The 27,964-nt window shown below is 58.0% G+C and overlaps 1 protein-coding gene and 1 pseudogene across 1 annotated transcript; one reads left to right on the top strand and one right to left on the bottom strand.

Moving 5' to 3' along the window:
* Positions 1 to 79: 79 nt before the first annotated feature.
* Positions 80 to 24,119, top strand: LOC102939828 (annotated as a pseudogene).
* Positions 22,057 to 27,328, bottom strand: LOC102941848 (cytochrome c oxidase subunit 6A2, mitochondrial). Its single transcript, XM_027817761.3, has 3 exons — positions 27,099 to 27,328; positions 25,294 to 25,436; positions 22,057 to 23,260 (listed from the first exon to the last, which is right to left on the bottom strand). Exons 1-3 carry the CDS (start codon positions 27,196 to 27,198, stop codon positions 23,165 to 23,167), a joined length of 339 nt encoding a protein of 112 aa, XP_027673562.1. The 5' UTR covers positions 27,199 to 27,328; the 3' UTR covers positions 22,057 to 23,164.
* Positions 27,329 to 27,964: the final 636 nt, after the last annotated feature.

Raw genomic sequence — 27,964 nt, 5'->3', positions numbered from 1 at the left:
TCTCTTTCCTCGGCACTCAGCTGCTTCCTCAGCAGTGCCCTCAAACCTCCCAGGACACCACTCCCAGCAGTCAGCCCACCTCCAGCTTCCCAGGATGCACCCCTTGCGGCTGCTCATTTACCTGGGCACAGGTGAGTTGCCAGCCGGTGAGGTGGGGAAAAGCTGGGGCCCTGCGTGCACCAGCTCATTGCCTAAACTTCGGGAAGGGGCATGGGAGCACCTGGGCTCTCAGGACTCCTGGGTTCTGTCCCCAGCTCTGGGAGGGGAGTGGAGTTACAGCGGGGGGCTCGGAATCAGTCCCACAGCCAGGAGGGGCTGGCCCCTCAGCCCCCACCAGTGGCCCCTTCTCAATGGGGAAAGCTAATATGTGGCTGTTTAACCCCTGCCGTGCTGGCACCGAGCTGTGGATTCAGCGTGGATGTGGCGGGACCCATCACTTTCCAGGAAGCAGCCAGGGGATTCGGGCAGAGCGTGGTGCAGTTCGGGAGTGCCGGAGCTGGGGGGTAAGGGCTGAACACAGGCTCAGAGCCCTCCAGGAACATGCCTCATATACACCCACGAGAGGTCCATCTGGCTGGGCTGCCCTGCCTGGGCCTCACCATCCAGGGGTGACGGGGCATCCCCTGAGCCTCCCTCTGCTCTCTCCGCCACAGCCTGCTTGTCGGGGCCCCGCTGCAGATGGGAGACGTGAATGAAATCGGCAAAGTCTACAAGTGCGACCCGGGCTCCAGACGCTGCCAGGAGATCCCCATCCAGATCAGGGGCACCCTGTGCTGTGGGGTCCAGGGGGCTAGCACAGGGGATCTGGGAGCTAGGACACCTGGGTTCCATCCCCAGGTCAGGGAGGGGAGTAGGGTCTAGTGGGTTAGAGCAGGGGAGGCTGGGAATCAGGACTCCTGGGTTCTAATTTCCATGCAACAATTTGCCATCACTTCCCCCCAGTGTGTGGGGGGGGCGATGCACAAAGGAGAGGGGGTACGAAATGACTCAGAGATATGCAGGACTAAACATATCCAATGACAACGTTTCTCACGCCTGGTGTTGGCGCGTTTCTCCTCTCAGGGCCCCCCGATGCCGTGAACATGTCCCTCGGATTGTCTCTGGCTGCCCGGGGCTCCAATCTTCTGGTGGGTACCGCCCCTTGGGGTGGGGAAGCGGCTCGGTCTGTGGGTTGTACCCAGGGGCTGGGTCAGTCTCTGCCCCTGTCCCCCAGAATTCCATGGGATTCTCCTCCCCCCAGCAATGGGAGCGGGATGGCTGCGCACCCACCACACGCCAGATGGGTCATGTTACCACAGGACTTGAGGGCCTGTGTGCTGCTGTCACCAGGAGGGGATGGGCTGATATCACAGGAGCGGGTGATCTTACCACAACAAGAGCTGATGTGCGCAAATAGAGAGTGGTCACCGGATGATGTCACCGTCACCGGAACATGGCATTGTTACCATGTGAGGGATGAATGACAGTGCGTGTGTAGGCGGGTGCTAACCACTAGCATGGGTGGGCCATGGCCTTGTGCAGAAGATGGTAACAAGATAACAATGGGGTGAATACAGCGAGGGTGTGATGTTTGTCTGGGGGATGGTGGGACCCAGAAACGGTGCACTGGAACAGCAGGGAGGAGGAGACCATCGCCATGAAGATAGTGACTGAGATGTCCTGTTGTGAGGGAGGGGGGTGACCGGGTGACATCGCCATGGGGACAGTGACTGTGCGATGACATTGTGAAGGATGGGGGTAACTGGGTGATGTCACTCTGGGGACAGTGACTGGGCACGGCCGTAGCAGGGAGCGTGGTAACTAGGTGATGTCCCCCCGTCCCCGCTCTGGGAGGTAGGTGCTGGGTCCTGGAGTCCTGTTTGCCCCATGGGGATCCTTCCCCTGGTGGGGACTTTCCCTGCATATCCATGGAGGAAGCAGACTCCCCTCACCCCCAGTGCTTTCCTCAGGGAGTGCCCAGTGCCCCCATCCCTCTCTCGTGCCCCAGGTGTGCGGCCCCATGATGCACCGGGCCTGTGGGGAGAACATGTACGTCAACGGCTACTGCTTCCTCCTGGACCAGAGCTTCCGGCAGCTCCAGTGCATCCCGGACACTCTGGCAGGTATGGGGCTGCCCCTGGGGCCACCGATTGAGGGTGGGGACCGGGCAAAATGGGCCCTTTGATCTGGTCTAGCTCTTTCCACTGAGTTTTCTCCATGTTGGTGGAGTTGAGTCAGGACGTATTTCTTTCCCGTCCCTCTCAGAGTGCCCCAGGCGTGCCACAGACATAGCGCTCCTCGTCGACGGCTCGGGCAGCATCAAACCAGAAAACTTCAGAAAGATGCAGACGTTCATCGCTGAGATCATGAAGCGTTTCCGCGGCACCGATACCCAGGCAACGGGCAGAAGCTGAACCGTACTTACCCTGAGTACTGCCTGAGGGCGAACTCCCAGTCACGGCTGACCCCAGTGCCCCAGTGCGGCGCTAGGGGGCGCTGTGCTGCAGGGAGCAGCGATGGATTTTGCATCCAAAACCAGGAAAAAATTCCCGCAGAACCAGCAACATCCCGACTGCCTGCCCCAGCCGTTAACTGAGTCCGATTCCTGCTTTTCTGACCCTCCACCCCGGGGTTGTTTTTCTCTCTTCTCCCCTGCCTCCTCCCGCAGTTCGCCCTCATGCAGTACTCGCACAGATTTAGAGAGCACTTCGACTGCTTCCAGTACAGGAAGCGTCGCGACCCCGATCGCCTCCTCAGGTCGGTCACGCAGCTCACGGGAGCGACGTACACAGCCACCGCCCTCCGGAAAGTGGTGTAGGTATTGCCCTGCTCCCCGTGCTGACTCCACAGGGAATGGGCAGCAAGGACGTGCAAGCTAAGGGATAGGGACTCAGGACTCCTGGGTTCTACCCCAGCTGTGGGAGGGGACTGGGCACTAGTAGGTTAGAGTGGGGTGGGGGTGCTGGGAGCCAGGACTTTGGGGTTCTAGTGCCAGCTCTGAGCCTCTGTTGTGTTGTGACTTTAAGCATGTCACATCCCCGCCCTGTGCCTCAGTTTCCCCATCAGTAAAATGGGGGCATGACACGAACCTCCTTTGTAAAGGACTTTGAGATCTGCAATGCCAAAGCAGTGGACAAGCGCTACCTGTTATTACATATCAATAACCCTCCCAGGCGTTCCCCACCCCCCCTTTTCCAGGCGGGAGCTGTTCACCTCTGGGAGAGGCGCTTGGGATAAGGCCACCAAGATTCTCATTGTGATCACAGATGGGCAGAAATACAAAGACCCGCTTTCTCATTCAGACGCCATCCCCGAGGCTGAGAGAGCTGGGATCGTCCGCTACGCCATCGGGGTGAGCCGTGGCTGTGTGGAGAACTAGTAGGGATCTGAGCCCTGTCCAGGGACATGGTGGTGGTGTGGGAGGCGGGGGCAGTGGGCAGTACAATCAAGCATGGGAGGGCACCGGCACAGAGGCCGGGGAGACAAACGGAAGCCAGGTTGTAACTGAGCCAGGGTATGGCGCTATAGCAGAGCTGGAGTTTCACTTGGCAGACTGAGCGGCAGATTGTATCTCGTTAAAGGCTGTTCCCTGTGTCCACTATTGGTCAGGTTGCGAAGCGTTGTCTAGTCAAAGGTAGGGTATTCTCACTGCCCTCCAATCCACATGCCCACTCCGATGGCCTTGAACTTCGTGTGCTTCCAGGGGATGCAGGGTAGGGTTAGTGATCCACACATGGGGTGACTTGACCCAGGGGTTGCTGGGACACATTCTCCAACAGACCCAGGATTTGACAAAATCACCCTGTTCTCAATACTGTTATTTCATTTTCTGCACACACTTGGGGCTCAAACAATGGCACTGGTCCTCCCCAAGCTGACCTGTCACTCAACCCTTATGTCAGCTAGTGCACGGCATCTACTATCCCATTGGGGAAGAAGTATTGGACCAATGATTGGCCTTAGAGTGTGGATTGTCACAGCACAGCTCCAGTGCACCCCATGCCCACACCCCGGAGCGGCACATGGTGCTGGCTGACCGTGTCTCTCGAGGCCCCAGCAGGGCTTGGGGCAGGAGGGTATTCGCCCAGGCTCTTGGCCTGTGACTGATGCCGATGCCCTGGTCTCCCCTGCACTCTGCTCCATCCCTTGAAGGTCGGCGAGGCCTTCTCCAGGGCGGCTGCCCAATGGGAGGTCCAGGAGATCGCCTCTGAGCCCACTGACGATCACGTCTTCCGGGTGGACAATTTCGACGCCCTCCAGGGCATCCAGAACCAGCTGCAGGCGAAGATCTTTGCCATCGAAGGTACCAGAGCTGGGGGAGGGGCCGCACTGGTCTGGGGCACTAGAAGTGGGTTTTCAAGGCTGAGATGGGACGGGGAGCTGCTGGGAATCCAGAGCTCAAATAGGCCCCAAATATTCTCTCTTTCCCCATCCAACATATATCTACTGATCTATCTCCAGAAATGCCCCTGATGCCTTTCTCATCCGGGGGCCCCCAGACAGGAGACTGGCTGGCGCAAGGGGTTGAGGAATGGGACATGGGTCCTTTTCTCAAGGGGGTGCTGGGTCCAATCCAGCCTCGAGGTGGGGAGAAGGGCTGGCTCAGGAAATGGGACATCGGGCCTTTATCATCTATGATGGTCTTTCCCGTATCTGTCTGTCTGTCTCTCCCCCCAGGCACCCAGTCCCAGAGCGGCAGCTCCTTCCAGCTGGAGATGTCCCAGGAAGGATTCAGCTCCCTGCTGTCCCCTGTGAGTGACGCCTGGCCCCAGGGTGTGTCCCACGCTGACGTGCACTGGGGTCCTGATGGATCTTTCAGCCTAAGTAGCATCAGGCTGGGTTAGTCCCTGAAAGGCAGATGGCCCTTTATTAGCCCAGAGAGCTGGAGGAGCAGCGTGGGCGGTGCTTTTCCCACGGTGCCTGAGAGTGGCGCTGTCCTGCCAGCCGGGGCCTCAGTCGGGGGCGCTGTCTCCCCTGGCAGTCCCCAGTGCCATGCTAAGCCACACTGTGCTGCAGATGGTGGGGAGGTCTCGTAAATATTCCCTGTCCTGTCTGTTCCCTGTAATCAGTCCCCTTTGCCGTCCCTGTCGGTTTAGGACGGGCCTGTGCTGGGAGCGGTGGGAGCCTATGACTGGTCCGGCGGGATATACCTGTATGGGAGCGGTGGGCAGCCGAGCTTCATCAACGTATCCAGAACCTCCACTGACATGAATGATGCTTACCTCGGTAAGAACAAACCCACCGAGCTTCCCTTACCTATTTAAACAGCCCCCGCGCCCCACCCCAGAGGTGGCTGCATCTCAGTTCGGGGCAAGGGATCCCTGTGCAGCACTGTTGTAGGGCTGTTTCCCATCTCACCTCCCCACGTCCCGCTCTTCCTTTGAGGTTATTCGTCTCAGATCATCACAGCCAATGGGCAGAGCAGCTACATGGTCGGGGCCCCTCGCTATCAACACGCCGGCAAAGTCGTCCTGTTCAGCCGGGATACCAATGGCGGGGAATGGACACCCAGATGGGAGCTGCAGGGGGAGCAGGTGTGGGGAGCATTACAGACAATGTGGAGCATGTGTGGGTGTGGTTGTGGGGGACTCGTGTGGGACTGGAGGAAGCCTGTAAGGTTTTGACACCATGTGTTTGGCTTCACCCTCAGGAACGATTCAATCAGAAAGACTCAGGCAGGGGATAAATTTGACTGGTTTAGAGAACTGCACCGCAGCTGACGGTCAGCATCTCTCCAGTATCCCACTGCTCTTACATTCAGTTACGGCTTGTCTACACTGAAAACGCTGCAGCCGTGAGGATGCTACCTACGCCAACAGGAGTGCTTCTCCCATTGGCATAGGTAACCCACCTCTGTCTAGCACTGACTACACTGGGGGTTAGGTAGTTTTAATTACGTTGTTCAGGGGGGTGGATTTTCACACCCCCGAGAAACGTAGCTATAACGTTTAGTGTAGACCAGGCCTTAGACAGAACTCATAAGACTATTATGAAGAGACTCAGACAGGGTTAAAACATGGCTGATCACATGCACGGTGTCTGAAAAGGATTGTTTGCCCCTCAACTAACGCTACATGTTTCTCGAAGGTCTAACTGCCGGTACCTTCCAGCTGAACAGAATTGATAACAGTGACTTAGTCAGAGTGGCTCAGTGAATCAAGGCTACTTTTGCAAGCACGGCCTCGAAAGCGAAATGCATCACAGTGAGCATTCAGCAGCTTTGAAAGAGGCTGCCGGCCTCGGCCTGTGCGTTCAGTTAGAAAGAAAACTGACGGCAGGAGCTGGGTGTAAAGGGTGGGTGAGGGTGAGGATGGAAGGAACATGGGGATTGAATCCTGCTCCCGGCAGGGTAGGGAGTGAGGGACCCAGTGGGAGAAGAAGGAGGAAGTGACTAAAATAGAGGAGTGACTTCTCTGTCCCTCCAGGTCGGCTCATATTTCGGGGGTACGCTGTGCGCTGTGGACCTTGACAGAGATGGGAACACGGACCTGGTTCTGATCGGAGCCCCCACGTACTATACGCCTCTGAATGGAGGGCGCGTCTATATCTGCTCGTTTAGCCGGCAGGTAGGAGAGACAAGCGGGGCCACGGGAAAGATGGATGGCCTGGGAGTCACGTTTTACCTGGGCTGCTGTGGGGCTGGGATATTTTGAAAATAAACACCGTGATACCTGAGCACTGTGCTCCAGGGAGCAGGGTGGGGGGCTCAGTAGAGGGTGCGCTCACCTAGCAGTGCATGCTGTCCCCAGTTCAGCACTAGAGGGTGCTCTGTTGCTGGGAGAGGCATGGGGAGGCTCAGTAGGGGGCACCGACCCTCACAGTCGATGCTGATCCATTTTCCATGTGCTTCTTTGAATCTGGCCTGCAGGGGGTGACGCTGAGGTGTAGGAGAACACCGCAGGGGCAGACGGGGCAGACGTTCGGGCGCTTCGGGGCCAGCATGTCGGAAATCGGGGACATCAGCGGGGACGGATGGAGAGATGTGGCCATTGGGGCTCCCACGGAGAATGACAATAACGGGGCCTTTTACATTTTCCATGGGGAAAAGAGAGGCCTCAGACCCCAGTACAGACAGGTGAGCCCAGCCCCTGGGAGGTGGGGTCAACACACAGTCCTGAAGGGTTGTTAAAGGGGCCCCAGGGGCCCCTTGTGGCCATTAGCCCCTTTCCCACCTCTCACCCTCCGCTGCCCCCTAGCGCCCATTATACAGTCCAGCCGCCCCTGCTGTGGGAATGTTCCTATTCTCATAAGTTTAGGGCAGAACTGAATTGCAGAGTTAATTTTTCCTAAAAAAATTAAATTGTATTACCAGTTGTGTTGAATAAATCTGAAAAAACTTTCATAGAATCATAGAATATCAGAGTTGGAAGGGACCTCAGGAGGTCATCAAGTCCACCCCCCGCTCAAAGCAGGACCAATCCCCAACTAAATCATCCCAGCCAGGGCTTTGTCAAACCTGACCTTAAAAACTTCTAAGGAAGGAGATTCCACCACCTCCCTAGGTAACACATTCCAGTGCTTCACCACCCTCCTAGTGAAAACGTTTTCCCTAATATCCAACCTAAATCTTCCCCACTGCAACTTGAGACCATTACTCCTTGTCCTGTCATCTGCTATCACTGAGAATAGTCTAGATCCATCCTCCTTGGATCCACCTTTCTGGTAGTTGAAAGCAGCTATCAAATCCCCCTTCATTCTTCTCTTCTGCAGACTAAACAATCCCAGTTCCCTCAGCCTCTCCTCGTAAGTCGTGTGTTCCAGTCCCCAATCGTTTTTGTTGCCCTTCGCTGGACTCTCTCCAATTTTTCCACATCCTTCTTGTAGTGTGGGGTCCAAAATTGGACACAGTACTCCAGATGAGGCCTCACCAATGTCGAATAGAGGGGAACGATCATGTCCCTCGATCTGCTGGCAATCACGTCCCTCAATCTGCTTTGTCTGAGCAGAGCAGTAACAGTGGCTAAAAGACTAGTCGTACACAAATGGCATACTGAAAAGCGACCAACCATTAAAAGTTGGATCATAGATCTTGTAAGCTTGGCCACCCTGGAAAGAATTATCTATGTAATAGCAATATCCAAGAAAACTTCTCCGAGATATGGGATGCTTTCCTATAGGTATCTGAATGATCCTATTAAAACCATTCTTCCCCCGCCCCTTCCTGCCCAGTTCCGTCTCTTTCCATGTCTATGCTCCCTCCTCTGAATTTTGCTTCTATTCTTTAATCTTATATTAACATTTTTTCTTTAACCAGCTGCATTTTATAAGCCAAATTTGTTTGTTTCTAAATTATGTATTGCAAGAAATTGATTAATAGTTTAACCAGTAATAAACTATATAGTTATATGTTAAAAGTATAGCTGAGGATAGACGTCAAATGGTTAATATATTGAGACATTTATGTATTATGAATAATTTGTGTATATTTCGGTTAGTATTTCTATATATATATTTAAAAAATCAATACAAAATTAATAGAAAAAATACAGAACAGCCGCCCCTTCCCCATCTCTCACCCTCCGCTGCCCCCTAGTGCCCATTATACAGTACAGCTGCCCCTTTCCCATCCCTCATCCTCTGCTGCCCCCTAGTGCTCATTGTACAGAACAGCCGCCCCTTCCCCACCCCTCACCCTCCGCTGCCCCCCAGTGCCCATTGTACAGTACAGCCGCCCCTTCCCCTCCCCTCACCCTCCGCTGCCCCCCAGTGCCCATTGTACAGTACAGCCGCCCCTTTCCCACCCCTCACCCTCCGCTGCCCCCCAGTGCCCATAATACAGTACAGCCGCCCCTTCCCCACCCCTCACCCTCCGCTGCCCCCCAGTGCCCATTGTACAGAACAGCCGCCCCTTCCCCACCCCTCACCCTCCGCTGCCCCCAGTGCCCATAATACAGTACAGCCGCCCCTTCCCCACCCCTCACCCTCCGCTGCCCCCCAGTGCCCATTGTACAGAACAGCCGCCCCTTCCCCACCCCTCACCCTCCGCTGCCCCCCAGTGCCCATTGTACAGTACAGCCGCCCCTTCCCCACCCCTCACCCTCCGCTGCCCCCCAGTGCCCATTGTACAGTACAGCCGCCCCTTTCCCACCCCTCACCCTCCGCTGCCCCCTAGTGCCCATTGTACAGTACAGCCGCCCCTTTCCCACCCCCACCCTCCGCTGCCCCCTAGTGCCCATTGTACAGTACAGCCGCCCCTTCCCCACCCCTCACCCTCCACTGCCCCCTAGTGCCCATTGTACAGTACAGCCGCCCCTTCCCCACCTCTCACCCTCTGCTGCCCCCTAGTGCCCATTGTACAGAACAGCCGCCCCTTCCCCACCCCTCACCCTCCACTGCCCCCTAGTGCCCATTGTACAGTACAGCCGCACCTTTCCCACCTCTCACCCTCCGCTGCCCCCTAGTGCCCGTTGTACAGTACAGCCGCCCCTTCCCCACCCCTCACCCTCCGCTGCCCCCTAGTGCCCATTGTACAGTACAGCCGCACCTTTCCCACATCTCACCCTCCGCTGCCCCCTAGTTCCCATTATACAGAACAGCCGCCCCTTCCCCACCCCTCACCCTCCACTGCCCCCTAGTGCCCATTGTACAGTACAGCCGCCCCTTTCCCACCTCTCACCCTCCGCTGCCCCCTAGTGCTCATTGTACAGAACAGCCGCCCCTTTCCCACCCCTCACCCTCCACTGCCCCCTAGTGCTCATTGTACAGAACAGCCGCCCCTTCCCCTCCCCTCACCCTCCTCTGCCCCCTAGTGCCCATTGTACAGTACAGCCGCCCCTTCCCCATCGCTCACCCTCCACTGCCCCCTAGTGCCCATTGTACAGAACAGCCGCCCCTTCCCCACCCCTCACCCTCCACTGCCCCCTAGTGCTCATTGTACAGTACAGCCGCCCCTTCCCCACCCCTCACCCTCCACTGCCCCCTAGTGCTCATTGTACAGTACAGCCGCCCCTTCCCCACCCCTCACCCTCCACTGCCCCCTAGTGCTCATTGTACAGTACAGCCGCCCCTTCCCCACCCCTCACCCTCCACTGCCCCCTAGTGCTCATTGTACAGTACAGCCGCCCCTTTCCCACCTCTCACCCTCCGCTGCCCCCTAGTGCCCATTGTACAGAACAGCTGCCCCTTTCCCACCTCTCACCCTCCACTGCCCCCAGTGCCCATTGTACAGAACAGCCGCCCCTTTCCCACATCTCACCCTCCGCTGCCCCCTAGTGCCCATAGTACAGTACAGCCGCCCCTTCCCCACCTCTCACCCTCCGCTGCCCCCTAGTGCCCATTGTACAGAACAGCCGCCCCTTCCCCACCCCTCACCCTCCTCTGCCCCCTAGTGCCCATTGTACAGTACAGCCGCCCCTTTCCCACCCCTCACCCCCCGCTGCCCCCTAGTGCTCATTGTACAGTACAGCCTCCCCTTTCCCACCCCTCACCCCCCGCTGCCCCCCAGTGCCCATTGTACAGTACAGCCGCCCCTTCCCCACCCCTCACCCTCCGCTGCCCCCTAGTGCCCATAATACAGTACAGCCGCCCCTTCCCCACCCCTCACCCTCCGCTGCCCCCTAGTGCCCATTGTACAGAACAGCCGCCCCTTTCCCACCCCTTACTGCTCTCTCTGCCCCACAGCGCATCGAGGGGTCACAGTTTCCCAGCAGGCTGCACTACTGTGGCCAGGCCGTCAGTGGCGGGACAGACCTGACGGGGGACGGACTGCCAGACATCGCGGTGGGGGCACAAGGGCAGGTCCTGCTGCTGAGGTGAGTTAATCAGTGTTGTCGCACTGCTCCACATGGCAGTCACAGACAGCACCAGTGCGTGTGTGTGTGTGTTTGTGTGACTGCTGCCCCCTGCTGGAGAATGGCACAATGACAGCTCTGCTGCTCCCTTCTCTGCCCCCCAGCATCTCCTCTAGCAGAGCTCCATGTCCATAACCCATCTCCCTGGGGTGCTGTGAGCACATCCAGGCTGGGTGGGAGGCTCAGGGGAGGGAGGGGGCCTGGCCCCATTGCAGGGAGCAACTGGGTGACGGTTCTGTTCCTCCCATAGCAGGTCTCGGCCGGTGCTCAGAGTCGGGGTCTCCATCAGTTTCCAGCCCCCCAGGATCCCAACCTCGGCCTTCGACTGCCAGGGGCAGGAGCAGCTCGACACGGAGGCCAGCAGGGCAAATATCTGCTTCACCGTCACTAAGGGCACTATGGACAGCCTAGGTCAGACCAAACCCACCCCCCGCTCCCCTCCCCCCTAAGACAGCCAGTTTCCTGGGGCTGGATCGGAGCCAGCACCCCCTAGGGGGGAAAGGCCCCCATGTCCCATTTCCCCTTGGTGGTCCCACTCTCAGTCTCTCTCTGTCCCTCGTTTCCCCTTCCCCGTAGGTGACAGGATCTCCAGCACCATCCAGTACAGCCTGGCCCTGGACCCCGGGCGGACGAAGATCCGAGCCGCCTTCGTCTCCAATGGCCCCGTCCTGAGCGGGGAGCTGCAGCTCAGCACCGAGACGAGATGTGAGACATACCAGATAACATTACCTGTGAGTGTGGGGGGTCCTAACCCCTTCCCCTCCTACTGTGTCTGCCTCTCCCACTCTGCCCCTTGCTCCCAAATCACACAGAGAACAAACCTCTCTCCTGGTCCCACCCAGCCCCCAGCCCCCCTTTCCCTTCAGGGGCCCGACATGTCTCTCTGTCTCCCCAGCTCTGCTCAGAGGACACCCTGACCCCCATCACCCTGCGTCTCAACTACACCGTGACAGGGGAGCCCATTGCCGTTGTCCATCGCCTCAGACCCATCCTAAGCGAGGACTCCACCGTGATGACTTCAGGCTTGGTAAGGCTGCCAGAGCCAGGCAATGGTGTTTGTGACAGTGTCCACGTTGGTTGTAGTGGATGTGGGTGTGGTTGCAGTGCTGGAGTAGCCTGAATGGATGTTCTGTGGTGATGGGTAAAATTGTAATGTGGGTGACAGCGTTGGGTGAGGTTGCATTGGTTGTGTTATTGGTGATGTTGTTGGTTAGGACTGCAGTGGTTTTGGTGACGGTGTTCGCTGAGGTTGAAGTAGCTGTGTTTGGGAGGGGTTGGTTCAGATTGTAGCAAACTTGGTGACAGTATGGTTGGAGGTTGTAGTCATTACGGTATGGGTGATGTTGGCTCAGACTGTAATGGTCTCGGTGGCAGTATTGGTTCAGGTTGTTGTGGCTGTGTTGCTTGTAGGGGTGCAGATTGTATGTGTGGTGGTGGTTGTGTTAAGATTGTACTGGTGACAGTGTTGGCTGAGGTCGTAATGGTTGTGTTGTTGGTTACTGTGTTGGTACAGAAGATACTGATGGGTGGCGGTGGTTATAGTGGTGTTGGTGACAGTGTAGTTGGTGGTTGTTGTGGGTGAGTGGTTGGTGACTGTTGTTTCAGACTCTATTGACACTCTATTATGGTAGAGATTGTAATTGTATTAGTTACCGGGTTAGTTGTAGTTGCAGTGGCTGTGCTGGTAACTGTTGTTTCTGTTGGTAGCGGTGGTTGGTGAGATTGTAATGGTGTTGGTTACACTGTTGGCTGAGGTTGTGGTGGTTATGTCATCGTGACAGTGTTGGTTGACACTGTGTGGGAGGTGTCAAGGCTGATTCCCCACTCTGGCACTTCGAGTGCAGAAGGTGGGGGCCCGCAAGGATTCTAAAAATGGATACTGGCCACTCCAGGCTGGTATTAAACTCCAAGGTTACAGCTTCTCTCTGACCTTGGCTGGGTAGAGGCTGCCCCCACCCAAGTGCAGAACCCCTTTGAGAGCCCAGGAAGGTGCACTTGGGAAATTCCTCCTTGTGGGGTACCCTCAAGCCCTTTCACCCCGTCTCCGGAGAAGCGTGAGAAAGAAAAAAAGGAAATCAGCTGTTGCCACTGGCTAATTAAACATCTGCACAAACCTCTTAAGACACAAAATTCCAATTCTGCTCTTAAAAAGCTAAATTTTATTAATAAAAAAAAGAAAGAAAACACATCTGGGAACTCAGGCGATTGCTAGTTTTTACAAGAGCAATTACAAGAATTAAGCATCAAGAATCGCTTCCTTGAAATTCAGCTTAAAAGTTACCAGCAAAACAAAAGCACCTGGGGTTAGCACAGAGGAATCCACAAGCCATAAAGAAATAAAAGGGATCAACCTGATCGCGTCTTCCTAGACATTCCCTGATCCACTTACATATCTGGGGTTTTAAATGAGTAGTTTCTAGGTATGATACTGATGGTTTTTAATACCTGGCCTAAGCTATTCACAGCTTAACTGCTGCCCGGTCCGCCTCTCCCTGGGAGAACAACAACAGACAGACCAAAGGGGAGTCGTTTCCATTTTAAAAAGTTCGAGCCTTCCCGCTGGCTCTTTTGGCCAGGTGCCCACTCACTTCCTTTTCCCTGTGCATTACAGTGAGATTTTCTAACCCTTTACAGGCAGAGCAATTAGAGAACAGCTGCGAAGAGGGATTTTATCGCCACTGGCTGGCCGGGTGTCCATAAAAGGGAGCTGCCCCCCACCGTCCCCCCTTTCCTTTATCACAGGCGGCGGTGGTGGAAGTGATGGTGGAGGCTGTAGCGGGGGGGTACGCTGGCAGAGGTTGTTATAACGCTGGGGGTGGCGTTAGTTCAGACTGTGATGACGTTGATGCCGGTTGCGGTTGAGACTGTGGGGCACTTGGTGACGGTGCTGGTGGGCGGCGTCCGTTCCGACTGTCCGGGTGCTGGGGGCGGGTTGGGAATGCGAAGGTGCAGGGAACAGTGCAGGGGGGCAAATGCAGCCGTTGCGTTCTTGCTGAGGCTGTTTCAGACTGGATTGCGGGCGGTGGTGACGACTGAGATTATCTGATGGGTGACGACGCTGGCTGAGTTTTGCTCCAGTCCCCTCCTAACCACCCTGACCCCTGCTCCTTTCCCCACCTCCCCTGGGATCTCGCCCTCACTCCTGTTTGAGAAGAACTGCAGCAGTGACAGTGTCTGCACTGATGAACTACCAATTTCCTTCAGTTTCTCCGGGTAAGTCCCTCCCCCTGCCTCCCCCTCCTCCCCCCCAGATAACTTCCACAGTGGGACCCATCCGGCTCTATCAGGCCTCAGATCTGCAACACCCAGCGGGAGATCTCCCCATATTGCCTCGTGGCATCTCACTGGGCACCGATATAGGAAGCTGGCAGCCCTTTTATAAGAAGCTCGCACCACTGCCCCAGCGCGGCATTAGGGGCTGCGTGGGGTTCCCATCTGGGCACTGTTATAGGGCGCTCACAGCACTGGTTTCCCCTGCTGGGCACTGTCTTGAGGAAGCTTGCAGTGATGCTGGGGCACTGTCCTCCCTGAGGAAGCTCACCCCTTTCTCTCCCCCTTAGCTTGAGCACCCTGGTGGTGGGGGTCATCCCCGAACTCAACACCACCGTCTCCATCCAGAACCGCGGGGAGAATTCCTACAGCACCACGGTGCGGTTCTTCTAGCCGGCCGTGCTGTCCTACCGCCGGGTCCTGCTGCTCCAGGTACCACCCAAACCCCCCAAGCACTGCCGACAAGGAGGGCAGGACACGGGATGGTGCAGGGGGCGGGCAGGGGCTCAGCAGGGGGCGCTGTGCTGCAGGGGGCGGGGGCTCAGCAGGGGGTGCTGTGGGCCCTGTCTTTCACTGGCTGGTTTCCTGTGCTCAGTCTAACAGGAGGGCCATGGTCATTAAGTGCAGCTCGGCCGTGGGCTCCGAGGAGCAGACTCAGAGGAACAGCACCTGCCACATCAACCACCCCATCTTCTGGAGTGGGGCCAAGGTAGGATTGTCCCCCCGCAGCCCAGTAGCCTGTCACTGCCCATCCCCTGCTTTCTCTGCCAGTTCGCCAGGCCCTGAGCCTGGCTCCCTCTCACCCCACATGTGTTTTCCAGGCCATTTTCATCGCCACCTTTGACGTCTCCCCCAAAGCCGATCTGGGGGACAGTCTGCAGATCACAGCCAAAACCAGCAGGTGAGGGGGGCATGCAGGCCACAGAGGGCAGTGTGGGAGGCAGTGCAGAGGGCTAGGTGTGTAGGGCAGTGCAGTGGGGTGTGGTGCATGGTTCAGTCCATTGATGTGTAGGGGAGGGCAATGGTAGGTGGCGCCTGGTGCAGACTGCAGGTTAGTGCAGTGATGCATGGTCCAGTGAAATGCCGTCAGGTGTAGTGCAGTGCTCTGTGCTGCAGTGCAATACAGTGAGACATGCGCATTGCAGTGATGGATGGTGCGATGGCAGTTCCACAATGCCTGTGCAGTGAAATGCAATGGTGTGGGGGGCAGTGCCGCGCAGGGCAGTGATGCCAGTCGCAGTGCCATTGAATGGATGGCACAGCCGCTCAGTGGCCTAGGAGGCAGTGCAGCATGGTGATGTGTGGCACTGCTGAGTGGCAGATGCCATAAAGCCAGGCAGAGCCGTGTGATGCAGCCCAATGCATGAGGCACCGTGCGGGCTGATGATGCCGGCTAGTACACTGCCCCACGGCAGACAGCCACGGTGCAGTGGTGCAGGGCAGTGACGCACGCTGAGAGGCATTGTGCAATGCTGTACGCTCAGGGAAAGGCTGGGTGGCACAGTACAGTTATCTGTACTTCAGGGTGGTGCAGCAATCTATACTCAAAGCAGTGGAGTATGTTGCAGTACAGTGAGGGAAACTGCAGGGTGATGCAGTGCTGTATAATCCACAGCACTGGCATATGGTGCACTGCAGCGCAGTGGATTATGGTGCAGCTCACTGACGTAGACTGCAAGGTGGTGAAGTGGGGTATAAACCAGAGCAGTGGCATTTGGTGCACTGCAGCAGAGTATGGTGCAGGGCAGCGACATATGGCGCAGTGCTGCAACCTAGGCTGCACTGTGGCGCAGTGATGCATAACCCAGACCAATGGAGTATGGTGCAGTGCAGTGATGTATGCGGGAGGACAGGGCAATGGTGTATGGCAGTGGTTCTCAAACTAGGGCCGCCGCTTGTTCAGGGAAAGCCCCGGTGGGCCGGGCCGGTTTGTTTACTTGCCGCGTCTGCAGGTTCAGCCGATCACGGCTCCCAGTGGCCGCGGTTCGCCGCTCCAGGCCAATGGGGGCTGCGGGAAGCGGCGCGGGCTGAGAGATGTGCTGGGCGCCCTTTCTGCAGCCCCCATTGGCCTGGAGCGGTGGACCGCGGCCAGTGGGCAGGGCCGCCCAGAGGGAGGGGCAAGTGGGGCAATTCGGCGGGTCCTTTGGTGCCGCCGAACACGCCCGGAGTGAAGGACCCGCCTGCGCTTCTTCCGCTCCGGGTCTTCGGTGGCAATTCGGCGGCGAGGGATCCTTCTGCTCCATGTCTTCGGCGAAGTGCCCAGAAGACCCGGAGCAGAAGGGCCCCCGCCGCCGAAGACCCCAGGCCCCCTGAATCCTCTGGGCGGCCCTGCCAGTGGGGGCCGCGATCGGCCGAACCTGCGGACGTGGCAGGTAAACAAACCGGCCCGGCCCGCCAGGGGCTTTCCCTGGACAAGCGGCGGCCCTAGTTGAGAACCACTGGTGTCTGGTGCAGTGCAATGGAATATGGCGTTCTGCAGTGACATATATTGCAGTGCAGGACAGTGGTGTGTAACCCAGAGTTGTGATGTATGGTGCAATACACTGACTTAGGGTGCAGGGCAGTGTTGTGCAGGGCAGTGGACTCTGGTGCATTCTCCCTGCAAAGTTACTTGGCTGTTTCTCTTCACATCTCTCTCCTTTGCCCTCCCCTCCCTCCAGTGACAATTGCGGCCCCATCACCGAGCGCATGATTCACCGGGCGGAGCTGCCAGTCAAGTACGGCATCTTCCTCATCCTCACCAGGTAGGTCCGTGCGGAGACAGAGGGGACAGGTTGGAGAGCACCCCCTACTGAGCCCCCTGCTCCCTGCAGCACAGTGCCCCCTTCTGGACATGACACCCCACTGTCACTCTTCATTACTCTCACCCACTCCTATCCCTCGTCCCTTCCGTCCTTTTCCTCCCCCAGCCTCGAGGAGTCCACCAAGTACGTCAACTTCTCCGCCGAGGAGGCAGGGACAAGTGTGCCAGTGACACATGGGTATGAGGTGAGGCCGGCGGCACAGAGTGTGAGGGGGGAGAAGGGGAAAGGGGGGGAGGGCTCAGAGGAGGGGGATAGAATAGAATTGCCTGAGTGGGGTCTGAGGGTTAGAGCACAGAGGGGTGGGGGTGAGCAGGGAGCCAGGACTCCTGGGTTCTATCCCCAGCTCTGGCCGGGGAGTGGGGTCTGAGGGTCAGAGCGGGGGCTGGGGATCAGATCTCCTGGGTTCTCTTCCTGCAGCACCCTGTAGCGAGTCTGTTTCTTTCAGGTCAAGAACCTGCGGCAGCGAAGCGTCCCCATCTCGGTCACGTTCCAGTTCCCCGTGGAGCTGAGCGGGGCCGGGGTGTGGGACGCCTCTGAGGTCGTCCCCTCCAAGGTACCTGCCTCTCCCTGCCCTTGTGTGTGTGAGATGGGCCCAGTGACGCCGGCTCTGCCCTACAGCGCCCCCTGCTGGGACAGGCTGCTTACGGGGGAAACACACCCTGTCCCCACCCCCTAAACCAGCCAGTCCCCTGTTCTAGGGCCGGATTAGAGCCAGTGCCCCATAGAGGGGAAAGGCCCCTGGTCCCCTTCCTGCCCCTCCGTGTCTCTCTCCCGGCCCAGCCCCAGCTGGCTCAGTGCACTAGTGAGGCTGAAATGCCCGGTTCGAAGGACCTTGTGAAGCAGATGAGCGAGCGCCCCCTGCTGGTGAGTACAGGCGGGTGCGGGTCCCAGCAGCCCCTTCCCCTCCGCACTAACACAGACAGCGAGTGGGGGGCTGAGCTGGGGGAGGGACCCCTGCTATAAACAGACCCAGACCCTCATGGCCATGCTGAGCCCCTGCACGCCTCCTGCCTCACCCGGCGATATCCTTCCGCCCCCAGGACTGCTCTGTGGCCACCTGTAAGAAGATCCGGTGCAGAATCACCTCCCTGGAATTGCAGCAGCCGCTGGAGTTCATGATCAAAGGGAACGTCAGCTTCCAGTGGGTCTCCCAGGTACTAGAGCTGCCACTGCCTCCTGGCCCCAGGCAAGAGATCCCCCTGTGTGAACAGCCCCTGAGCCCCTCCCCAGAGGTGGCTGCATCTCAGTGCTGGGCAAAGGATTGCTCCTATGTGAACAGCCTGTAAATTGCTCTGGGTCCCCCTGGGATGATGCTCCGGGCTGGTTTGTGCCATTTCCAATCAGGGACAGTGAATTTCTCTGTTCCAGACTCAGCAACAGAAAGTGAGTCTGGTGAGCGAGGCCCGGATTGAATACGAGGAGAAGAAATACACCCAGAAGGAGGGATTCGTCCAGCGCCAGGTACCAGAGTGACTGCGCCCGGGATAGAGAGAGCATCGGGTAGTGGTTAGAGCTGGGAGCCAGGACTCCTGGGTCCTGTCCCTGCTCTGGGAGGAAGTGGGGTCTGGGGATTTAGAGCAGGGGCTGGTGATGGTGCCCCAACTCCTGGGTCCCCATCTCACAGCTCCTCTCCCCCAGGTGCAGACGGTGGTGGAGCGCTCCGAGGCCTATAACTACCTGCCCATCATCATGGGCAGCAGCTTGGGGGGCCTGGTCCTGCTGGCTCTCATCACCGCAGCCCTCTACAAGGTGAGTGGGGCAGGGCTTGGACCCCTCCCCCACCACCCTGGGGTCGGGGCCTGTGGCTCTCCCAGCTGGGTGGGGGCAGGGAGAGGGTCCCACACCCCATCCCCCTGACCCACAACGTGAGTCTGTCCGTCTGCTTCTCACCATCTCTCCCCTCTGTCTCCTACCAGCTCAACTTCTTCAAGCGCCAGTACAAGAAGATGATGGAGGACGCGAGGGATGGTGCTGGGGCCAGGCTGGACCAGAGCAACTCTGCCAATGTCTGCCTCAGCCCCAACCTCCCCAAATAATAGCCCCCCCTGCCCTGCCCCGCCCCAGAATGCTCTGCTTCTGCCTTCCCGCACATCCGCCCCCCATGGACTGCTCTGGATCTGCATTCTGATGACCTACTTGCACTCAGAACATAGCCCTATAACAACCATGTGGGGCTGGGAGTCTGGACTCATGAATTCTCTCCCCAGCTCTGGGAGGGGAGTGGGGTCTAGTGGTTAGAGAGGACGGGGGAAGCTGGGAGACAGGACTCCAGGGTTCTATCCCCAGCTCTGGAAGGGGAGTGGGGCCTAGAAGGTTAGAGCCGGTTCTATCTCTGGCTCCAGTAAGGAACTGGGGTCTAGTGGTGAGAACGGGCGGGGGAAGCTGGGAGACAGGACTCCTAGGTTCTATCCCTAACGGATGAGAGGTCTGTGGTATGCGAGATCAGAATAATAGGGGACGTGAACCCTCTCGCAAAGCGATGGATGCTAAGGAGCTCAGTGTGTTCAGTTTATTAAACGAAGATTGAGGTGTGATTGCCGTGTATTATTGTGACCAAGCGGGAATTTTTCATAATATTTTGGATGACTATTGTGTGTGCCTCAGTTTCACCTATGTGGCGCATGGTTAACTAGGTGTGGGGGGGAACGGTGTTTACTCTTTGCAGAGACTCTTTGCAGGTGTGACTGATACCTGGCCTGGCCCCCTTGCCCATGTGGAGCCTGGGAAGGCAATGGTCACTCCAATTGCCCGAACATTTCATACCTAGCAACTAACGACCAGGGATGGCCAAACCCTCCGCAGGAAGCCAGCCGGGTGTGACCAGCTGGAGGACAAAGAGCTAGGGAGGGGCCAGGTGAGGTTGTTAAGTGTGGGCTGCTGGAGGCAGGAGGAGACGCTTCTGGCCTGGGACAAAAGAGGTTCAGAGGGCGAGTCTGGACTGACCCAGATGGACCGTGCTGTAACTTTCTGCTCTCTGTGCTAACCACGGGGTTTCTATGCTGTTTTCCAGACATCTAAGAACCCGCCTGCTTTTACAGTGCTGGCTGAAAGTCACTGCGGATGCTGAAGGTGGGGGGGGCCTTGCTCCCTTTGGGGGTACAAGTCTCCCTCCGGTGTCCAGCTCAGGCCAGCTCGCTCCAGGGAGCTCACGGTTTGAAGCAGGGCTGCTGCAGGCTCCAAAGTTTGGTCCCCGGAGGTGGGGAAGCCAACGGGCTCACCCCAGTGAGAAAGCGTGACCCGAAGGGGGCTGACGCACTGAAGGGCTCCTCCCAGGGATTGTTCCAGAGCCGTGTGAGAGCACCGAGCCATGTGGGTCTGTGACACTTATTCTCTCCCCAGGGAGACAGGTTCAGGTACCGCAGGGCTCTTTACTCTCGCAGAGAAAAGCAGAACAAGAACGGACGGCTGGAAGCTGAAGCCTGGCAAGCACCTACCAGAAATAAGGCCCCCCTTTTTCACAGTGAGGGTGATTAACCCTTCGGATAAATTCCCAAAAGAAGTGAAGGATTCTCCGTCTCCCGCTGGTTTCAAATCCAGACTGGAGGGTGCTTTAGCCAAACGCTTTGGTCCATACAGGGGGGCCGGGTGAAATGCTCCAGCCTGTTCTCTACAGCAGGTCAGACTAGAGCCCGTTGTCCAGCCGGAACAGCTACGAAGCGATGAAAACAATTCTCTGCAGAAATTTCCCCCGTGGGTGGCTGATCCCCAAAGTGTCCATCGCAGGGTTCTCGCGCCTTCCTGAGGGCGGGCAGTGTCAGAGGCAGGGTGGGCCGCTAGGTCTGATCCAGCGAGACAGGGAGTTTCGGCTTGATGGGGCAGGGACCAGGGGTCTGAGAGCAGAGGGAGGAGGCTATGGATTTCTGTGGTTCTTTCCCTGTTTGGAACTTCCCTACGCGCTGGAGAATTAGAGGGTTAAAACCAATGAGCTCTGAGCCTGGCTATTTCCCAGAGCGGTTTGGTAAGGGGGCTGTCACAGCACAGGGGCCTTCCTGTCCCAGCGGCCTGCACACCTGGGTCCCCCGGCCCCATGTGTGTGAGCCCCGGGGATCACTGGCCGGCCGTGAGCAGGGTGCCGGGCACAGGGGAGAAGCAGCCAGAGGCGGCCCCCGGGAGGGAGAGAAACAGCAGCCGAGGCAGGAAATCGGTGCCAAGAGGAAGCGGCCGCAGGGACTCGTAACCCTTAGGCTTGGAGGCCAGAAGGGACCATCATGATCATCTAGTCTGGCCTCCTGCACATCGCAGGCCACAGGACCTCGCTAGCTCCTGCAATAGACCCAGAACCTCCGGCTGAGCCACCGAAGCCTTCAAATCGTCAAGTGACAGAGAATCCCCCTTTTGCACTAGTTTAAACCTGCAAGTGCCCCGTGCCCCACGCTGCAGAAGAAGACGATGAGGGGATCGGAGCTGACCCACATCTGGGATAGGAGAAACCCCCCCCCCCGCCCCCAAGCCAGCGCTGAGGCGACAATGGGGGCTGTGTGTCTGTGCAGCTGAGCCCTGTGGGGGGCTGAGGAAACAGAAGTTATGGGGGGCTGGGGCCAGAATTAATTGCTCCTGCAGCGGGATCCAAAATCAGGATGCCCAACTCTGGGAGGGGAATGGGGTCTAGTGGGTTAGAGCAGGGGGGTGGATAGGGCTGGGCGTCAGGACTCCTGGGTTCCATGCCCAGCTCTGGGAGGGGAATGGGGTCTAGTGGTTAGAGCAGAGGGGTGGATAGGGCTGGGCGTCAGGACTCCTGGGTTCCATGCCCAGCTCTGGGAGGGGAATGGGGTCTAGTGGGTTAGAGCAGGGGGGTGGATAGGGCTGGGCGTCAGGACTCCTGGGTTCCATGCCCAGCTCTGGGAAGGGAATGGGGTCTAGTGGGTTAGAGCAGGGGGGTGGATAGGGCTGGGCGTCAGGACTCCTGGGTTCCATGCCCAGCCCTGACATTATCTTGTCACGTGACCTTGTCCACATTCTCTTTTCCAGTCTCTGTGCCTCCATTTCTGTCTGTGGAGTAACAAGCCCTCCCTCGCTGCAAGACACCTCTCTTAGCTAACTGGGGACACAGCACAGACCCCAAATCTTAACTGCCCCTTGCCTTGTGCTGACAGCTCCACTTTGGACATTGTTTTTTTCAGTCGCTGCTGTAAAGTGATCTGAGCCCTGTTCCGTTTGTACATGGCGTCTTCACCCTCATTTTAGTCTTATTAAAATGGGTATTTTTTTTTAAAAAAAAAAGAATCACCGGAACGCCGGCGCGGGGATCAGAAATGGGGGGTTAACCCTTTCTATCGGATATTCGATCTTTGTGCTCAGAGCTGTGCGGTGAATCTGAAAGTCCGGCAGGGTGATAATTCCTCCTAGTAGGGGAATGAAGGATTAAATCCCCCCACCCCGCTCTTCTGTGCTGGGAGCAGAAGCTGTAACAGCAAAAGGAGTTTCCTGTTCCCACCCCTCGCCTCGGCCCCTTTCCGGGATCAGACCCAGAACCACACCTGGGATCCCCCCGCCCACCTCCTAACCAGCTTTAGGGTAGCATAGGAGGGAGGATCTCTGCAGCTGAGCTCAGCAGGGTACCCCTAACTCACCCGGAACCTCCCCCACTTTCCACCTGATGTGGCCATGAGCTGGTTGAGGGAATTAATTTGAGCTACCGGCTGTTTACACAGGGATACTTCCAAGGGCACTTAGATACAGCCACCCCTGGGGTGGGGCAGGGGGAGTCTTTATGCAGGGATTCCTTGCCTGGCACAGAGATGCAGCCGTCTCTGGGGTAGGGCAAACTGGTGTCTAACAGCAACACTGCAAAAGAGTTGAGGACAGCAAGTGAAGAGGAGCTCTGCATGCAATTGAAACCGTAGTGGGGGATTTCAGGAGACAGAATGGGATTGCTGGAGCTGGGATTTGGCCATCCATCCCCTCCTAAGCCCACAGCAGCCAGACAGGTTCCCAGGCTGCTGGCCGGTCCCACCTCAGGCTCTTGGTTCATAGCGGGCGCCCGGAGCCCGCTCGCCATGGGGACTCCCTAGTGCCCAGCTGGGGGGATCAGGGTCACCCCCTGGAGGATAAACCTGTTTTCCCTCCCAGCACTCTGCGCTCACCCAGCCTCTGCCCCTGGTGCCCCCATCTCAGGGGTAGCAATCAGGGTGGCAAAGTACAGTCTCACGCATGTCCCAGCCCTGGGGGCACAGAGGGGATCCCGGATCCAGGGATTCCCGCTCCGTGTCCCTTTCCAAGCTGTTGAATGGGCCAGATTGTAAATAAATCCACTGGGAGACAGATCCACTCAGGTTTATTGTCGCTAGGCCCGGGACCTCTTGGGCGGGGAGGGTGGGTGGCTCAGTGATGACCCCTTACTTCTTCGTAGCCTGTGGGCAGGGGATTGGTGTGGGGGTTGTGGAAGAGGCTGTGGTTCCCGTCAGCCCAGGGGAACGCCTGCAAAGAAAAAGAGGGGGACAGGAGAGGGGGTGTCTCTTTGCCCCTTGGCTTTCTCAGGGCTGGCTGCCCTGAGGCCAGAAAACTCACTGCACCTCTGAGCTAGGGATCCTTTCATTGCTGTGGCTCAAACCCACAGGCCCAGCTAGCCTGGTATCCGGCCCCCTCCCTGACAGCTAGGATTGCCAACTGTCTAATCACACAAACCCAAACACCCTTGCCCTGGCCCCTGGCCCGTCCCTTCTCTGAGGTCCCGCCCCGTTCACTCCATCCCCCCTCCCTCCATCGCTCGCTCTCCCCCCTCACACTCACTTTCACCAGGCTGGGGCAGGGGGTTAGGGTGCGGGAGGGGGTGCGGGTTTGGGTTGGGGCCGAGGAATTCGCAATGTGGGAGGGGGCTCCGGGCTGAGCCTGGGGCAGGGGGTTGGCGGGCAGGAGAGGGGGGCGGGGCGCAAGCTCTGTGACATTATCTGATCACAATATGACCATGTAGAGCATTGTTGCAACCACTGTTATATATTTGCAGCAAACCTCGGACAAAGGTTGTCGAGTGAGGCATCTATGAAAAGGTTACGTTTTGCTGGTTATGATTATGCTATCAGTATTCATGTATCATTTTTGTATGTGACCTTATAAGTATCAGAATATCCACCAGCTTTATGGGGATTGTCTGCCCCATTCTTTGCAATTCCCCCTAACTGAGTGACCATAGCTATCCCGCACTGGGACGCTGGTCACAGCCATGTAAGATAACTGCAAAAACGTGATAATTTGCCATAGATGATCATCTTGTTGATATGTTTGTATCACCTTTGTACTATAAGTTATAGATCTGTATATACAGTAACTCCTCACTTAACGGCGTCCCAGTTAACTTTGTTTCGTTGTTACGTTGCTGACCAATTAGGAAACATGCTCGTTTAAAGTTGCACAATGCTCCCTTATAACGTCGTTTGGCAGCCGCCTGCTTTGTCCACGGCTTGCAGGAAGAGCAGCCCGCTGGAGCGACCTGGTGGACCGGCAGCCCCCCTAGCCATGGGCGGCGAGTTCTATGGGCCCACGGTACCTGGGCACCAGGAATATTCCTGGGAGGGGCCCGGCTCCTGCAATGTTTGAGGCCGGGTCTCTCCCTCGGCCCCGTCTTCTGCCCCCGGGCGATTTAAAAGGGCCCGGGGCCCCCACCCACCACCGGCAGCGCGGTGCAGCTGAGCGGCTTCCTGCCTGCTCGCTCCATGCTGCTGCCGGCCCTTCCCTGCGGCCCCGGGGCGGGCGGGGGGGGGGGTCTGTGTCTACGCACGCTGCTCCTGCCCCAAGCGTCCCTGGAGCCAATAGGAAGCTGTGGGGGGCAGTGCCTGGGGTCAGCAGTGCGCAGAGGCCCCCTGGCCCGCCCTGCCTAGGAGCCCCAGATAAGTGCCACCCCCCCGCCCCCTCCCAGAGCCTGCACCCCCACCAATGGGAGCTGGGGAGTTGGTGCTCGAGGCAGCGACAGTGCACGAAGACCCCCTGCTCCCCCCTGCCGCAGACGCAGGGACATGCCAGCCGCTTCCAGGAGCGGCACAGGGCCATGGCAGGCAGGGAGCCTGCCTCAGCCCCACTGCGCCGCCAGACTTTTAGCAGCCTAAAATCTCCCGGTTTGGATTGAGTAGCCTCCAGGAGATACAGCCGGATTCCGGGAGACTCCCAGCCAAACCGGGAGGGTTGGCAACCCTGACAGCCCAGCTCAGACCCACAGGCCCATCTAGCCCTGTATCCCGCCCCCTCCCTGACAGCCCAGATCAGCATCATGGGCCCATCTAGCCCTGTATCCCGCCCCCTCCCTGACAGCCCAGATCAGCCTCACAGGCCCATCTAGCCCAGTATCCTACCCCCTCCCTGACAGCCCAAATCAGCCTCACAGGCCCATCTAGCCCGGTATCCTGCCCCGTCCCTGACAGCCCAGATCAGCTTCATGGGCCCATCTAGCCCGGTATCCTGCCCCCCTGTGTCCTGCCCCGGATCCGGCCCATGGGCCCGTGTAACCCAGTTCCTCGTACCTTGGTGCGAATACGCAGGTGATGGTAGGCAACGAACTCTTCAGGCTCGTGGGGGTGATTCTCCATCTGCAGCCAGGCGTTCAGCATGCAGATAGCCACGCCGGGCAGCGCCACCGTAAATGACAGGATCTTCCATGTCCTGGCTGCAGAGACAGTCACTGCACAGTGCATGACCCCTACACTGCCCTGGGGAGAGAGTCCCCGACTGAGCCCCCATCCCACTCCCTGCAGCACAGCGCCCCCTAATGCTAAATTGGGGTCAGCACTGACCGAGGGGAGAATGCCCCCTAATGAGCCTCCCCCCATAGCACAGCGCCCCCTAGTGCTGCGTTGGGGACATCACTGACAGAGGGGAGCGTGTCCCCTATTGAGCCCCCTGTCCTGCTCCTTGCAGCACAGTGCCCCCTGGTGCTGCACTGGGGCCAGCACTGGCAGAGGGGAGAGTCCCCCCCATTCCCCCCCCCCATAGCACAGCACCCCCTCGTGCTGCACTGGGGCCACCACTGACAGAGGGGAGAGCGCCCCCTACTGAGCCCCCCCATCTCCCCCCATAGCACAGCACCCCCCTCGTGCTGCATTGGGGCCGGCATGGACAGAGGGGAGAGCGCCCCCTACTGAGCCCCCCATCTCCCCCCATAGCACAGCACTCCCCGCACGCTGCATTGGGGCTGGCGTGGACAGAGGGGAGAGCGCCCCCTACTGAGCCCCCCCATTTCCCCCCATAGCACAGCACCCCCCTCGCGCTGCATTGGGGCCGGCATGGACAGAGGGGAGAGCGCCCCCTGCTGAGACCCTGCCATGCTCCCCTGTGGCCTCCTGGCCGTTCCCAAAGGGAAGCAGCGGAGGTCAATTTCAAAGTCACACTCCGGTGGCAGCCTCCCCTTCCTCCTGGTGGGTAAATATAGCCCAGGCCTGTCGCTCTGGCATTGCTCCAGGGCCCAGTCCAACGGCAGCGCCCGCCCCCCTGTCAGGGGAATAAATAACGCTGCTCGGCTGCCTCCCAGCCGTAGGAAGTGGGGGCTCGTTTCCTCTCGGTGAGTCAGGGTGGCCTGCTGGTGCTGAGAGACGGGGTTTGGAGCCCGCTGCTAAGGCACCCAACGCTTGACCATGGGGAGACATTCCCCTGTGGGACATTCCCGCCTGGCCCACATTGCCCTGAAGCTGGCTGGGTTGTGGGGCCCCTGCTGGATTTGGCTGCACAGGGATTACATGGGAGTGTGTGTGTGTGTGTGTGTGTGGGGGGGGGGTAAAGCTAGAGGGAGGCTGGCTTGCAGTTATACTCCTATGGAGTACTTGGCAGCTGCCCTCTGCTGCTTGACGCCACTAAACCCTTTGCCCTGGCTGTTTCTGAGACCAGATCAGCATCAATTGGGGGGGATAATGATCTCCCACTCCCAGAGCAGGGCAGCCCTGGGGCGAGGTTCCCCCCGCTTGCATACCCTGACACAGACACAGCCCCTTTCCACACACCACCCCATTCCCAGGGAGAAGGGAGCGCTGCTGCCCTGGACTATCCAGCCCTCGGCCTCTCCGTTGTGACTGCCGGCCAGGCGGCTCGTTAGTGGTAGTGGGGGGGCTGCAATGTGGGCGCTGGGGCTGAGACCCGACAAACTCATTTCACAAGGCCACTGAACGAGTGTCAGGTGGACTCAAGAGGTTGGACAGGATCAGAGCCAGCACCTCCTGTTAGGGAAAGGCTCCATGTCTCATCCCCCCGTCCCCAGCCAGTCCCCTGGGGCTGGATCAGAATGAGCACCGAGGAAGGAAAGGCCCCATATCCCACTCCACCCTCACTCCTCTCTCACCTCCTGTCCCGTCCCCGTGGTGGCCCCTGGCGCTGGCCGACGCCGTGGCTAAACTTCGCCCCTTGGCCACCAGCGGGGTCAATCTCTGCCACAGGCTCATGTTCGGAGGAAGCAGGGGAGGGAAAACCAGCCAGCAAAGTCTAAAACAAACACTCAGCAGTGACCTCCTTCCCTTCTCCTTCTGCTCTCCTCTGCTGGCTGGTCCGGGGCTTCCCAAAGCTCTCCCGCCCCTGCCCCCCATCCCCAGGGCTCATCTGACCCAGCGTGGCCAATGAGGCAGAGGCCAGCAGGATAAACAGGCCCAGCTGGGTCTCCGTCCAAAATACTCTTCTCCCATCACGTGCCCGGGACAAGGTCTCTCTGAGCCTGGCATGGTGCCCAGCAGCCCTCTTGGGTTCCTAGGGGCTGTAGTGGAGAGAGAGAGAGAGATCCTGGAGCACTGGGCCTGGTGCCATATCTAAGGCCTGAATCATGTATTTAAAGTAGAGGCTTATAAATTTATTATTTAGTATAGGAATTTGGTAGAGTTGCTGTTAGTGTTTTATGTATTAGCCATTTACATAAATATATTTCCAGGCTCGAACAGATACACCCCAATCTCCTACAAGCTAAGACGGCGTGATGAAATAACGATTAGGGATACAGTGCACGCCTTGCATAAGAATCACATCTGTCCCGCATGATTTGATTCTTAAAAGCAGTTGATTCTTACAAGCAGGGAACTAGGAGTGATGTTGTCCCAGTGGTTTTGATCACCGTATCAGGTTGATTCTTATAAATGGAGTGCCCTGTATCAGGAACAAGGGGAAGTAACAAACAGATGTCAATATGTGGAGTGGGGTGTAAGTCGTGTATTCCAGTTGTTT

This window comes from Chelonia mydas, unplaced genomic scaffold, assembly GCF_015237465.2.
Source record: "Chelonia mydas isolate rCheMyd1 unplaced genomic scaffold, rCheMyd1.pri.v2 scaffold_70_arrow_ctg1, whole genome shotgun sequence".
NCBI classification, from domain to species: Eukaryota; Metazoa; Chordata; order Testudines; family Cheloniidae; genus Chelonia; species Chelonia mydas.
This window is presented reverse-complemented; position numbering and strand designations above follow the sequence as displayed.

Excerpts from the sequence above, each read along its gene's own strand:
- LOC102941848 (XM_027817761.3), bottom strand. The coding sequence starts at position 27,198 with ATGAGCCTGTGGCAGAGATTGACCCCGCTGGTGGCCAAGGGGCGAAGT. Across the intron at positions 25,437-27,098 it reads CCACGGGGACGGGACAGGAG|CCAGGACATGGAAGATCCTG; the intron begins GTGAGAGAGGAG and ends CTGTCTCTGCAG. Across the intron at positions 23,261-25,293 it reads ACCTGCGTATTCGCACCAAG|GCGTTCCCCTGGGCTGACGG; the intron begins GTACGAGGAACT and ends TTTTCTTTGCAG.